Genomic DNA, 14,422 nt, shown 5'->3' on the forward strand with positions numbered 1-14,422 from the left:
GCATGACAGAGCACAGGGGTGAAGTCAATTCTTCCCTCATTCACCGGCGTGGATGGTCTAAAAAGGCCCCCCCCCCCCGCCCTAAGAACCACACACACAGCTTCTGACCCCGGAACACCAGGTCTCAGGCCCCACTTTAGGAATCAGCCGGAGTGAAATGAGGGTCATAAATGTACCCCTGGAGAACCAGGAGTGCCCGCTTGGACTGTAAGCGCAGGGGGACCGGGCAGGGAGGCAGGCGGCATCCACCACGGCGTGGACCGCGAGAGGCCGCGACATCGCAGGAAACGTCGCGTCACGGTGTCAGGGGCAAGCACTTCTCCCCGGGACAGGACGGCGCGCGGACTGACGAGAGACAACTCGTGCCCCGTACCATTGGAAAGGGAAACGCCGAAGAGTGACCAGGAGTTGCCTTTGGGGTGGAATGGCGGTTTTTGTAAAAATGCGGACCCAGGCGCACTCTCTGTAGGCTCTCCCGAACGGAACCGGGGGCCTCGGCGGGAACGCCGGCTCTGGGGGGAGCCCCGCTCCGTGGCCGTGGGCCTGGTCCCCTGACCTCCCCCCGCTCGCAGCTCCACGCCGGCGGGACGCGAACACGCCCCGTTCTCATAAACGAGTGGGCAGCGGGCCGCGCAAACGGACGCTCGCTGGCGCTTTAGACCAGGACCAACATCATAAACCGACGGAATAAAGCGGAGGGGACACGGCGGAGACGGGGAATGGGGAGTGATGCCAACAGGGATGAGGCTGTTTTGGGGGGAGGGAAGAGGTCGGTGGGCGTGGCCGCACAACCCCGTGCAGGCCACAGACCGCCGAACCGGACACTGTAGAAGGGCGCGTGCTTGCTACGTGAATTGTGTTTCAGCCTTGAAGACGGACACACGCGAAGGAAGGGAAGCAGCCGGGCCTACGGGAGCCCTGCCCGGGAGCCAGGGACGGAGGACCGGCAGCCTCTCGCTCGGCGGTGGGAGCTCAGCCAAGTGAGCCCAGGGTAGTAGCTGCTTCCTCCGTAGCCTGGAGTTCCCAGCTGGGTAAGCACGCCGCCGTCTGACTGACCCTTCTAGCTCTGGGGCCTTTCCTGGGGCCGTTTCATCAGCGGAAAGGAAGGGGAGCAGCCTCGGCACAGGGAGAGAAGAAAACAGACTCCGTGCTGACCTTCTAACCCACTCGCCGGGAGACGGAGGCAAAAATAAGGTGGCGGGTGGGGTGGGAGAAATAAGGCGGCGGGCGGGAGCAGAAATAAGGCGGCGGGCGGGAGCAGACATGTCTGGGGGGACAGAGCACTCACCCAGGAACCCCTCCTCGTCAACAATGATGGTGTAGTCCTCCGGCGTCTCAGTCAGACTGAAGAACTTGCACCTGGACGGTGGACGGACAGACAGAACATCACCGTTAGTCCCACTTCGGACCCCGTGGGAGATGACTCGGTTTACCCAGAGCTCTGACCCGAGGCTGCCGTGTGACCTGCCGTGCGCGGTGGATCTTCCCCTCCGCTGCCCTCCAGTTCGGACTCCGGGCTCTCAGAGACGCTGGTCGTCCCCGCTGCACCGCCCCCCACCAACCTCGGGGGACCCCTGAGCCGGCCAGCCTCTAGGTCCCCATGCAGCTCAGGGGTCCTTGATCCCACCTTTCCCGGGGGAAGCAGCAGCTGAAGGACTGGCAGGGAGCAGGGAGAACTGCCTTTTCTGCGGGCGCCCCACGCTCTGGCTCCCGGGCCTCTGCGGCTGCCCCCACCCCCCGGCCCTCCACACCTGTGGGTCCCAGCCCCTCTCTCACCCACTCGAGAGTCCCATGGTCATTTAAGACCTAAATCAAGTCACCCGACCAACAGCCCAGCCTTTAGGGTACTTCTCCTCCGTGCCCAAGAACGAGGTGTGGCCACCTGTGCGGCAGGGGTGGGGGGCGGCGGCACGGATCCGGGATGGTCCCCGGCATCTTTGGTGATGCTGGCTTAGCCTGGGGTGTATGTGTGCGTTGCCCTTCCTGCCCCAAACAAGACCATCGGTTTCCCAAGGCCGGGGCTGCCACTCACTCCGTCCCTCTGTGTCTTGTCCCTGAGGTCATTCTTACTGCCTCGCAGACACGCGGGGCTCCGTGGCTTTCCGCAGCAGATCGGGGGGGTCACCGCCCCTCACCGTCTGTCTCCCTGTCCGTGCTCCAGCTAGAACGGCCCCCAGGACACTTGCAGGGAGAGACAGCGCGCGGCACGAACAGCGGCGAGCAGGAAACAGCCTGTGGTCATTTCTCTGGCGTCACTCGGGCTCTCGAGCGCGAGGCCCGGCGCGGTCTCCGTGCCCCACGTGTGAAACGCATCCAACACGGGAAGTCCTCCAGAAAGAGGACCAACCAGGAATCCCCGCAGGGGCCCAAACGGCACTTCTACATAGATTCAAGGGGAAGACAATCCTGAAGCGGACGCAGGGCTGTAGGGCAGGGGGCGGAGGGAGGTGGGGCCGGCCCACCCCCGGTCAGGGCCCTGCGGCACCAGAGCCCAGCCGCACAACCTCCCCGGTGCCCCGTGTGCTTTGTCCTTGGAATTTCTCACAAGGAACGGGAACACCTGGAACCGACAGGAATGCAAAAAGGCACAGCACAGCCCCTGGGAGGAGGCGGCAGTTTCTCCTGAAGGGAAACATACACAGACCGCGTGACTTGGCAACCCCGCGCTTGGACCACGGGCGAACCGAACACCCAGGACCACGCCGAGACCCGCGTGCAGGTGTTTACGGCCTTGCTTTGTGCTCGCCCCAAACTGGGAACACGTCCAGCGTCGGCCCCTCACCTGGAGACCTGGAGACGCGGTGGCCCATCGGCCCCACGGACACCGGTCAGCAACCCAAGGGGTCAATTACCGGTTCGCACAGTAACACGGATGGATCGCGAGTGTGTTTTGCCGAAGTTAAAGCCAGACTCCAATCAGACACGTCCCCTGATTCCATTTCGGGGACATTCTGGGAGAGGTGCAAGGCTAGGGACAGAGAAGGGAGTCACGGGTGCTGGGCGCTGGGTTGGGGTCCCCTTTAGAAGGACATTGGGGAACTTTCTGGGGTGACAGTAATGCTTGGTATCTTGGTTATGGTGCTGGTTGTAAGAGCACATACGTGTGCACAAACTCCAAGAATCATACCCTAAGAGGGGTGACTTTTACTGTATGTAAATGATCCCCCAATGTGCCTTACTTAATTTTTTAAATATAGTTTTTTAAAGATGTATTTTTCAACAGAGGGAGAGGAAGGGAGGCAGGCTTGCCGCTGAGCAGGGAGCCCAATGCGGGGCTCGATCCCAGGCCCCGGGGATCACGACCTGAGCTGAAGGCAGACGCTCAACCCGCCGAGCCGCCGGGCGCCCCATCAGTGCACCTGACCTCAAAGAAACCGCCAGAGCAGAGTCCTCAGCGAGGTGGCGAGCTTCTCCCCAGACGCTCTGCTCAGCCAGACCCACACACGCCTCAATCTCCCTCCGGCTCTTCCGTTATCAGATCGCGTCTCTGTCTCTGTCCGTCCCACACCCAATTTGCAAACTGCCGGCACACAAGGAGATTCTGCAATTGCTCGGGGACGACAGCAAATTATCGTCACCTCTGAAAAGTGGCAATCGCTGGTCTGGCCTGGCTCCTTCTTGGGGACCCCTGTACACTGAGAAAGAGCCTCGGAAGCATGTGCCCCCCACCCCCCACCGGTCACTGGATTGCCGCGAATGGGTACTTGCTGGGAATGGGGAGTGGCCATCCGGCTATCTGTGACAGCGAACAGAGATGGCACTTGCCCCCACCCCCCTCCATGTCCTCTTGGCTGTGAGGGATGTTCCAGAAATAGGCCCTATAAACTATCCCAGAAGGCAGAAACCCCAGCAGAAGGCAGCACCGGCCTCCGTGTAAAAGGGGTATACATGTTGTTGACGTGACCCGTCTCCCGGGGTCGAGGGCCCGAGGCCCTGCTGTTGGATATCCGTCTCCAAACATGTGCCTGCTGGGGTGGGCAGGCCCCCGAGAGGGCAGGTCAGCCCAAAGGACCAGCCATGATGGCTGTGGTCAAACTCGGGGAGTCAGGCCCCCGGCTGCATGTCGCTACCCCACCAGCCTTCTCCCCAAACCCCGAGTTGCTCTCAGGTTTCCCCTCTGCCTACCACTCCCCTCCATGTGAAGCTCTGCCTTGGAGACCGTACAGGCCTCCTACGTCCCCCGTTCCCCTCCGCTTGGCCTGCCTCTCCGTCTCACACCTCCAAAGGCTGACAAATGGTCTCTCCACGGCCCGGCACACCCTTCCCTCTTTTTCGGCTGGAGACTTGCCGCTCATTCTCTAAGACCCAGCAAGCATCTTCATTGGAGTAAAGCCTTTTCAGATTGGCACCGGCTGCCCCATCTCCCTCACCTCCCACTGCAGGGCTGTGGTCCTCCCTGGACAGTCTACAGCCTTATACGATGTCTACAGAAGAACATTAGAGCCCCCGCGGACAGCTGGGCTGCTGGTGTGTTACAACTCGCTCATCTCACGGTTTATGTGAAGTCTGCCCTTAGAGTTGAGCAGTGCACCGTCTGAACAACTGTGCATGATGAGGGTCCTAGGTCATTTCCATAACCTATGACAAATAATACTCATTTTCCCCAGCAGACCGAGAGCTCTCTCTGGCGAGGACTGTGGATTCTCTGTACATACAGCTAGTCCCTGGCATAGGCTGGGAAGAGAATCAACACTCATTGTTCAATGAGCAAAAAAGTGCACTAGGGCCACAAACTTATCCCCAAGCCAGAGAAGCCCTGATTGGACAAGCCCTGCTGGCCCTTTGTGGGGCACTGCCTTGACCCGCCCTCCTCTGGGAGACACTGAAGGCTCCAGTCCTGACCGTCTAATGAGTCATGGCTAGAGCCACACTCCAGATGCTCGGGGCCCCTGCGTTCGTGGCCTCCCTCTACTTTGTCTATGAGAAAGGACAAAACCCAGCGATTAGCCGGCCTCTGCTCAGTGCTGTCAGGAAGTCCGAGGAGGGGGAGGAGAGCGGGGTGCCCTCTGGATGCCCTCATGGTACTCAGGAATGGGACGGAACAACAAGGAAAATAAAGTGGACTGGGAAAGTGTGAAGGCCTGCGTACTAGTCCCAGCTTGGCACCTGGGGGTGGTGAGCCCTGGGCTGCTTCATTCCGCTGTACAGTTAGGGCCAGGTTCAAGGTGGACTGGTTCCCATCCAGCTCCAGCGTGGGCCACATGGAACCCCGCCAGGTCCACAGCAGGGCACCCTTGAGGGACCTGGCCAGGAAGGCACAGAAAGATGATCCTAGAACCATGGAGTCTGTCTGGAAAACACCGTTCAAGGGCAGGCAAAATCCGAACCAGCTCTGATCAGAACCCAAGACGGATCTGCTATCCGGGTAGCGGGGCAGGTGGTGCATCACAGCTCTGGAGGCAGGGCTCATTCACTGCATGGTCTCTGTGAAGAGTGCTCTCAGTTGAGCAGTGCACAACCCATGCAACAGTGCATGACCATCACCTGGCAGGTTCTGCTGGAGCCATCATCAGGTAAACAGGACATAAACCTCTACAGCTCTGAGCAATGAAGGCAGGGAGACTGGGGAGCAGCAACTTGTGGTTCAGGACACACCCCGAGAATCATGCAAGTCCCCCATCCAGGGGGTGACAACGCACTGCTGTGCTGTGTTGAACACAACAGGGGTACTAGATGTAGGCAGGTCATGCCAGGAAGCATGTGTCTGTTCAGAGCCTCATGGCCAACACAGAGCACGCCCGGGGACTGCAGACTGTGACCTCATCGGCCTGGAGGAAGAGTCCAGCCGCCACCTTTATTCCTCTGTGGCTGTTGTGCTCCACAGGACGGAAGGAGTGCTGCTGTTCCTGGCTGTGGGACCTCAGGTAAGTTGCTTACCCTCTCTGTGCTTCAGTCTCCTCCTGTATACAACGGGGACAATAACCCTACTTCCCAGGGTTGTTGCTGAAGGACACCAATGAGCGAAGACCCAGTGCACGTGTAGTTAGCACGCAGCACCACAGGTTGGCTATTTACTCTCGGACAGCAGAGGGAGCTGACGGGGAGGCCGACCTGTATTCCCAGGGAAGAGAAGCTCTAAAGCCAGCTAGCTCGAGAACAGTGGGCCGGCTGGAGGGGCAGTGGGCCGGCGGTTCTCTGAGGGGCTGTAGGCGGGATGGGGTCTCCGTGGGGAGATCCCCCCGACGTGGTGCTGACTCTTACACACTTGATCCTCCACGCCACAAGCTCTGGCTGAAAAGCCTCCGTCCACCCAGCCTGTGGCCCAGCCCCCACCAGGGAGCCAGCATGATGGGTGATGACGTTAGAGGCTCAGCCCGAGACCCCAGGGGCTCTGCGGCCCCAGGCCTGACCCCAGCACCCCTGCCCCCCGCTCCCTGACATGCCACGTAGAGGCCGAGGGACCTTCACAGACATTTGGCGTGTCTGAGCAAGCGTGTCCGGATCAGGGCAGCCAGGGATGGGGACCCCTGTGGGCACGCACCTCGCCTTTTCGGCCCACCTGCTGGCTGGTGGAGGGTCCCGGCAGGCTGTGCCCCGCTTCCTACCCCTCGTTTCCAGACACCACAAAGACCCCCTTACGCATCAGGGATCCGCAAAGGTGGTCTGGACACGGAGTCCCGAGCTGAGGACCTCAACCTAGGGCAGGCGGGAGCCAGACCAGTCTGGGACCAGAGTCCGCTTCCTGCAGGGTCAGGATGCCCCGTGTCGGCCAGACCCTGCTGAGGTCACCTGCCAGCTCATCACAGAACAGGTGCAGACGCTTCGGGAAGACAGCCCGGCCCGCCGGGGAGTCACTGCCTTCATGCACTGGGACGGGCCCCGCGCACAGGACCGAGACCAGGCGTCCCACATGTTCCAGGCACCTGTGGACACACCGTCTTTTGTTCCACTGGGCGGGGGGTGTCTCTGAATGTGCATGGGCCTGTTTTGAATTTCAGCCTGGGAAGCCAGAAGTGTTTCTCACCAAGGCTAGCCCCCTGGGCCTGGAGCCAGGGTCCACCCTGCTTCTGGCTGCCTCCTGCGCCGGCCCCCTGGCCACGGCCGGCGGCGCAGGAGCCTTCCACAGTACACAGCGAGCGACACTGAGCCAGCCTCATGCTGGTCCAGGCTTTTGATCCCTCGACCGGCCATGGCCTTTTTCTCTCTTCCTCTTGGGTCTTCGCTAGGTCTCGTGTGTTACTGACATTTCATTTCTATGGTCTTTGGCAACCGGAGGCTGCTGTTCGTAGAGAGAAAGCCCTGCGTCGTGTCCGTGACTTGAAGGGTCATCCTGAAAAGGGGAAGTTTTTTCTTCTGTTAAGATGGGAAAAAAAAAATCTGCTCAGGTCACGGGCGGCCAGGACAATCACTGTGTGAGCTGTGGCACTCGCAAGTTCTAGGGTGACAGGGATGGCAGAAAGGGGATGGGCAGGGCGCAAGGGGGAAGCCCCTAGATCCAGGCAGGAGCTGAAATCAGTGGCTAGGTCATTCAGCCATTCGACAAACAGGTCACTAAGCGCTTGCATGTGTCAAGCTGTGCGGCAAGTGCTCGGGAACACACCTCCAAGAATCGGACAATCAGGGTTCACATGCTGGGGTGGAAACAAAAAACAGTGCGTCAGACAGCGGCGTATGCCACAGACCAAATCAGAGAAGTGGAGAAAGGGGCTGCGGGGATGGGGCTGGCGGTCTCCGACCGAGCAGGGCGCCGCTGCCCGGAGCTGCGGGGACGGGAGGCGGGCAGCGGTCACTGAACGGATGGAGAGCTGTGGTCGGAGATGGTGGGAAAGTTCTGGAGAGGGACGGCGGGAAGGAAACTCAGTGCCACTGCGCTCCATGCCAGGGACACACGCACTTCGGGACGGCGACAGTGGTCAATTCGGTGAGGTCCGTGTGGCCACAGTAAAAAGGGAAATTGAGCAGGTACCAGCAAGGTACCTGGGGGAGGAGGAGCTGGCGTGCCACGGTCCCAGGAGCGGCCACACGCCAGGAGTGATGGAGGCCAGGGCGGCTGAGTGGTGGGGGAGTAGTGACCGGCAGCGCAGGGACAGGTCACGGGGCAGGGAGAATGCCTGGTGGCCACTGTAGGGAGTGGGTGGGCCCTAAGACCAGCCGGCCACTAGCTAGAGCCGACGGTGGCCTGGATCAGGCTGGAGGTGGTGGGCGTGGTTCCGTGGGTGGCCAGGAAGCAAGACTCAGCACCTCGGGAAGATGAGGTCAGCGGGCAGGTTGTTGTCACCTCTGAACCTGATCTCCGCTGACACCTCCATTCTTTCCTCCATAGAGACCTGGGGAAGGTGGGGAACTTGAGGCAACAGGCTGGCCTAGTCCTGCACTGAGGGCCAAAGCCACAGGCCTCCTTATGCACGTCCCAATGGCCTGGGGCAGCCGGGTGGGTGGGGTGAGGAGGAAGGGCCCTGCCAGGATAGGGCCATAGTCTGGGGAAGTTCAGCCTCTTGCTTCACAAACCCAGAGCCAAGGGCAGGCTCTGAGCTGACTGGTAGTTAGTTCTCTTTCTTCCCTGGGGGGGTCGGAGACGGAAAGGGCCCATGTGTGGATCTTGGCTTTACCACCTGCCCCAGACAAGACCGGAACAGCTCTCTTATCTCTGAAAGAGGTTTGGCAGGGTACTGTGGGATTGAAGGAGGAACTGAACACTCAGGGCAGTGCTCAGATCTGCCTGGGCTCGTGTGGTCATGCAAAGTGGCGAGTCCAGGAGCTGGCCTGCAGACCCGTGCGGAACCGGACCTCCCAGCAACATTCCTGTCCAGGCGGTGCTCAGGCCTCGCAGGCAGGGGAAGATTCTTGGCTTCTCTGGTGTAAAATGACGCCTGTCTGACTCCGGATCTACCCATTCCCGCGGCCCCCACCCCAGCACCTCCAGGCAGGTCCAAGCCCCGGCCCATCCTCCCCGGTGACGATACCATGAAAGATTATTCACTTCCAGATCTGACTGTGCCCAGTGACACACCTGCTCCTGGGAGATGGGCCGAGACTTCCCCGCAGCCGACCCCCGCCCCCGCATGGCTGGGACAGGAGGTGATGCGGTCTGTGCGTCATCGGCACTAACCAAACAGACGTGTAGCCCAACTAATTATTCCCACTTCGCGGGCAGGAAGCCCGAGGCTCAGTTAGGGTAGGAAGTTACAGCCTTGGGCCCAGTAGGCTGGGCCGTGTCTACAGCGGGGAGGCCGGAGGGGCCCCCACACGTGCCCTGGGAGGCATCCGCCCTCTCCCACAGGTGTCACGGGAGCCGCGGACACGAGAATTGATAACCACTTGTTCTCGGGGACAGAAAGTGGGCTGTGAATCCAGACGGCCCTCGCCGGGCAAGCAGGCGGACGAGCCGTCGGGATGAACGGTCTAGTGTGACTTGCAAAAATACGAGTGAGCCCACAATCCGGTAGACGGCAAAGTCAGTCCGCAGACAGCACGGACGGCGGCATCTGTTCCGGCAGAGAGAGAAGGAACCGCTCTTAAAAATGATAAAATAAACCTTTCGGACCACATGAAGTCTCAAGACACACAAAAAAGAAGCAGAGGGGGTGCCTGCGTGGCTCAGTCGCTAAGCATCAGTCTTTGTCTCAGGTCACGATCCTGGGGTCCCAGGATTGAGCCTTCATTGGGCTCCCTGCTCAGCAGGAAGCCTGCTTCTCCCTCTCCCACTCCCCCTGCTTGTGTTCCTTCTCTCGCTGTGTCCAATAAATCAATAAATCTGTCAAATAAATAAAATCAAAAAAAAAAAAAAAAAGGAAGCAAGGGAATGAAGAACACGGGGTTACCCGGGGTGGGGGTTAGTACGGGAACGGGTGCGACCCTTGGTCAAACCCAGGGGACCGTATGGCCCCAGCCACAGAACCACCGCCGCGGCAAGGAGACACTGGAGGGGGACAGAATCAGGCAGGGGCGGCAGGACGAGTGGACAGGACCCGTCCTAGGGCTGCGACCTCCCCCGAGCCAGGTCATTCCAGGCGGCCCTGGCTGGTCAGTGATCTGGGGGTTCCCTTCAGCTCCATGGATTGATCCCGACATGGTCCCCACAGTCCAGCCGCAATCTGACCCTCTGACGGTGCAGGGGCTTCCACATGCTTGTGTTTCCCCAAAGAACACTGCTCTGCGGGGACAGAGGCCTGGGTGTGAGTCCCCGTTATGGTGACAGCCCTGTGGCCTAAAGACATTTATGCGACCCCTGAGCCTGTCTTCCCACTCATCGAGAGGGGCAGACCCCCCGATCGCGGGGGCCAGGGAGAGAGGTGAGCACCCCGTGGGGTAGAAGCCCCAGCTCTACCACACACCAGCTTTTCTCCCTCCCTTTCCGTCTGGGCTCTGGGCTGATGCTCTCCTGGTTTCCTCCTGACACAGCCAGAAGCTTATTTGAGGCCCCCTGGTCCTCAACATGGCCACTGAGGACACACAGAGACACACAACCTCCTACCCACCGTTCCGGCCTACGGTCGGGATGCCGGACACCATCATCAACATACTGGACCCCAAAGCCATCTGTAGTGGTCCTCTGCGCCGTCCCCCCCAACCCCCGCGCCAAGTCCAGGACACTCTAAACTGGAAACCACAGCCCCTAGAGGGTTTGGCTGTTACAAGGCTGCAGAACCAAGCTGGGGGGGTTGCCCTGTTACCTGCCAACTCTGAGGGCCCCGGGCTCCCAGGTCACTCGAGTGCCTCTCCTCTCCAGCAGCCACTTGGATTCTGTGCCATCCGCTGCTCGTCCAGGGGCAGGATGTCCTGGGCGGCCCCCTTTGGCCGACCCCATCCTCAGATGACCTCTGTCCGGCACCAACGTTCTCAGCCAGGACCTCCAGCCAGAAATCCCCCCAGGGCCCGGCTCCGGCCCCGTCTGTAGGATCGGCTCAGCCCACCCCCCAGCTCTGCACCCTGACCCCACACCCCTGGCGCCCTATGATTTCGGCCAGCTGGGGAGGGGCCCCTCTCAAAACATCTGTTTCCTCACCCATCTTATCTCTCGTCTCTGGCCCGGGAGAACCAGCTCCGGGCGAGCGTCTCTGGCCGTTCCCACAAGCGCCTCCCTCCCCCTCGGGACTCCAGCTCCTTCTCGGCTGCCTGGTCTTAACTACAAACAGGCTTCAGTTTCCAACATCCTAAAAAAAAGCCTCCCTCCTCGCCACCTCCTCCCCAGGCCACCGCCTTCCGCCTTCCCCTCCCCCAGCGGGTCACCGCAGCCCTCCGGCTATCGTCACTGGCCAGCCTCTGCCTGAGGAAGGATCCGGTTCAGTACAGCAATGACCCCTCCCCCTTCTCTGCCGCCGACCTGCCCTTGTCCTTGATGGGCTAGACCCCACCGGGCGGCCCAGGCCTTCCCCTGGGCGTGGGATCTACCCCACGGCCTCCAACTTCTGAGGGTGACGCCCCTCCTTCGTTTTCTGTGGCTCTTCTGTAATTTTTCTCTTCCAGTCCCCGATGAAGGTGGCTCTGGGGCGGCGGGGGCGCAATTCTGTCCCTCCCAGGGTTCCCGCTGCTGTGGTCCAAGCTCTCTTCCCAAGCTTCCTACGTGCACCTCTCCGCCCGCACTGCCTTGGTCTCCCGTCACACCCTGGGAGAGGAACTGCTGATCCCATTTCGCAGATGGGGACACTGAGGACCCGCCAGGTGACCAAGGCGGCTGCACGTGCCCTCATCCTGACAGAGCCCCGTGAAATGCACCACCGTCTTCGAGCCTGGAAACCCGCAGCCACCCCCTGGGGCTCGGCCGACAGCTGGTCACCAGGGCCGAGCTGAGGCCGGGGGCTGCCCTACCTGGGGGCCGGCCGGCTGAGTCATCTCAGAGAACATTCTCATTTTCCACGGCTGTGGCGCCTGTTATGGAAAAGCCCAGCTGACACTGGAAACTCGATCTGTTTACTCTCGGATTCCTAACCCAGCAGAGCGGGGCCCTCACACCGGCCTCCCCTCGGCCATCCTGGCAAGCCCCGGCCAGTCGGAGCCCCGTGGCGGCGACGGACCTCAAGCAGGAGGCAAGGGGCAGGGCGGGGGCGGGGGGGGGGCGTTGCCCCCGGGAAGGGCCATTTCCAGATTTGCAGGCAAACTTGTCTAGCAGACCTGCTCTGAGAGCTCCGATCTGTGAGGTCAGGTCCGTGAGCAGAGGGAGGAAGCTGGAGAGTTTAATTTGTGGGACAGTTTACGACAGGTTCCCCCCTGAAGCCACAGAACACGGACGCCCCCGAAATCCCCCGACAGGGAGGGGAACACAGCGGGGGCACAAAATCAAGCCGGGGCGGGGGTTGGGGGGAGCGACCGTGCGTCACCTCTTGCTGTGACGGACTCTGGAGAGATGGAGACACCGCTTCCATTTGCATACCCCAAGGCAGGGGACGCTCACTCCTTTTTGAGGCAATTCCTTTCATCCTGGGGTAGCTTATTTCCGGAAGGTTCTATCAATGTGGTCTCCACTTAACTGATACCCAGCTAGCCTTAATTCCGTCCTTCAGGGACCCACAGGCATTTGCTCTGGCTGTAAAAATGGCAGGGAAGGGGTCCAGTAGGACCGCCATCTCTTCCCATAGTGGGAACAGGGTTTCTGGGCAAAGCTCTTCACTGCTGAAGGCACTGGAACTCAGCTGTAAGGCTCTAGAAGGTACAACCGAAGTTGTAGGAAACCAGAGAGACTGGGGGTGGTGGTACCAGCCTCCCTTGCTGGATGGTTAGGCTCTCCTGGTCAGGAAGGGCCCCCAGTCAGCTGCCCAGCCAGGGGCTTCGACAGAGCGAACCCACTGCCACATGCTGCTGGCCCAGCCTGGGCGAGAGCCCGCCTGCAGGGCACTGTCCGCCTAAGAAGGCTCTGCTCTCCCCTCGCAGGGCTGCGCCTTTGTGCTGGGCATGCGCAGTCCTCGTGGACCGTGTCACCAACAGGGAGGTGACTAGGGAAACCAGCCGTCTTGGTTGGCCTGGGACCGTCCCAGCCCGGGCACTCAGAGTAGGCAGAATCACAGAGGCAAGTGAGGTTGGGACAGGGAGTGGGCAAGAGAGGGTCGTGGGCGAGTGGGGACACTTTGCCAGGGGTGAAGTGGGGACACTTTGGGAGCGCCGGGTCTTTCGTGGGTGTTGGCTTTCCCAGGGGCGGCTGAGCTACAGGAATGCACAGAGCCACGGATGTCTGACCCGTGATGCCCCACGCGGCTGCCACGTACCCACCAAAGAGGAGCAGTCTGGGGGGGCCGTGCTGGGTGGAGGCCAAAGGCACAAGCTGCCTTTCTTGCTTGGGTCCCCCTTGGGTCTCCTTCACGCCACGACTGAGCGGCCGGGCCATGTGGCTCACGCCCCTGGGTGGGCCTCCAGGGTCCCCCCGGACGCAGGTTTGAGGGAAGGCAGAGAGGCAGTGAGGAGGTGATGTGCTGACGAGAAGGAAACATTCTACAAAGCCCCTTGGTGATGTCCCTGTCACGGAGCCCAAGCCAAGCAGCAGCTCCCAAATGGCCCTCGTCATTTTGGGCGAGACACGCTTTTCACGAGATCAAAGCGGGGCTTGGATCATCATTTCCGACACCTTTTTTTTTTTCCTTACCCCAAACTCTTCCAAAACCGTGGCACAATTTACTGTAACGAAACGTACGGATTTCAGGGGTGGGGTCGGATGCGCTGTGACAAGCAGACACCCCCACGTGCACGCCGGCTGGGTCGACATACGAACGTTCCCGTCACTGTAGGGTCGCTTGTCCCTCCCGTCAGCCCCTCCGGCCCACGAGAGGCAGGCCCGGCTCCCACCCGCACGGGTCGGACTGCTTCGTGAGCCCCGTCGCCGTGACCTCGTGCTGCGGGGACCGTTCTGGGTCTGGCTCCTTTGGTCCAACGTATTTTGAGACCAATCTGTTTCGCTTTATACAGCCGGTGGCTCTTTCTGCTGCCAAGATCTGTATGTTTATGCGGTGGCGTGGCGGAACCGTCTACACCGGTCTACGCTTTGGAACACGACGCTGGGTGGGGACAAGGACGCCCCAGGAGGCGAGGCGCAGCCAGAATGGCTTTTTCAGATAGATGCCGGGGAGCGCGCTGTTTGCAGAAGTCAAGGGAAAGATAAGCGTGGGTAGACGGCAGCCGCCATCCGTGTCCTGGTCGCCGTGGGGGGTGCCGTTCTTCAAACAAACAAAGGTAAAGTAAAAGCAGGACCAATAGGGCTGTCACAGACCGAGGATGATGAGTCACCGAATTCTGTGCACCCAAGTCCGTTAAAAAAGAAAAAAAAAAAAGCTTTGAAATGTACAAGGCAGGGTTGAAGGGGCGGGGGTGGCAGCCGATCCGGTTTGCTTGTTTTTTTTTTTTTGAGATTTTTCTTCCTGCATCTCCCCAGCAATCTCCCCGTTCAAGCTCTGCACACCCCTCTCTGCTCCTGCTTGGGTCCCGTCTTCCCTCGGGGCGGGGTGGGGGCAGCTCAGGCTCCATCCGCCACAGTCCAAAGCGGGGACCCTGGGGGATT

General features: G+C 60.6%; 1 protein-coding gene and 1 long non-coding RNA gene across 2 annotated transcripts in view; both read right to left on the reverse strand.

The window, feature by feature from the left end:
• The window catches only part of CASTOR2 (cytosolic arginine sensor for mTORC1 subunit 2), a 48,571-nt gene that overhangs the window by 14,942 nt on the left and 19,207 nt on the right, over positions 1-14,422 (reverse strand). Inside the window, exon 2 of the mRNA XM_032326933.1 lies at positions 1,289-1,359. Within this exon, the coding sequence (XP_032182824.1) occupies positions 1,289-1,359 (71 nt within the window). The remainder of the gene's footprint in view (positions 1-1,288; positions 1,360-14,422) is intronic.
• On the reverse strand, positions 9,659-13,800 carry LOC116580563. The gene is made up of 3 exons (XR_004281713.1): positions 10,946-13,800; positions 10,614-10,760; positions 9,659-9,694 (listed from the first exon to the last, which is right to left on the reverse strand). It is a non-coding gene; the product is annotated as an uncharacterized LOC116580563 (long non-coding RNA).

This window comes from Mustela erminea, chromosome 20, assembly GCF_009829155.1.
Source record: "Mustela erminea isolate mMusErm1 chromosome 20, mMusErm1.Pri, whole genome shotgun sequence".
NCBI lineage: Eukaryota > Metazoa > Chordata > Mammalia > Carnivora > Mustelidae > Mustela > Mustela erminea.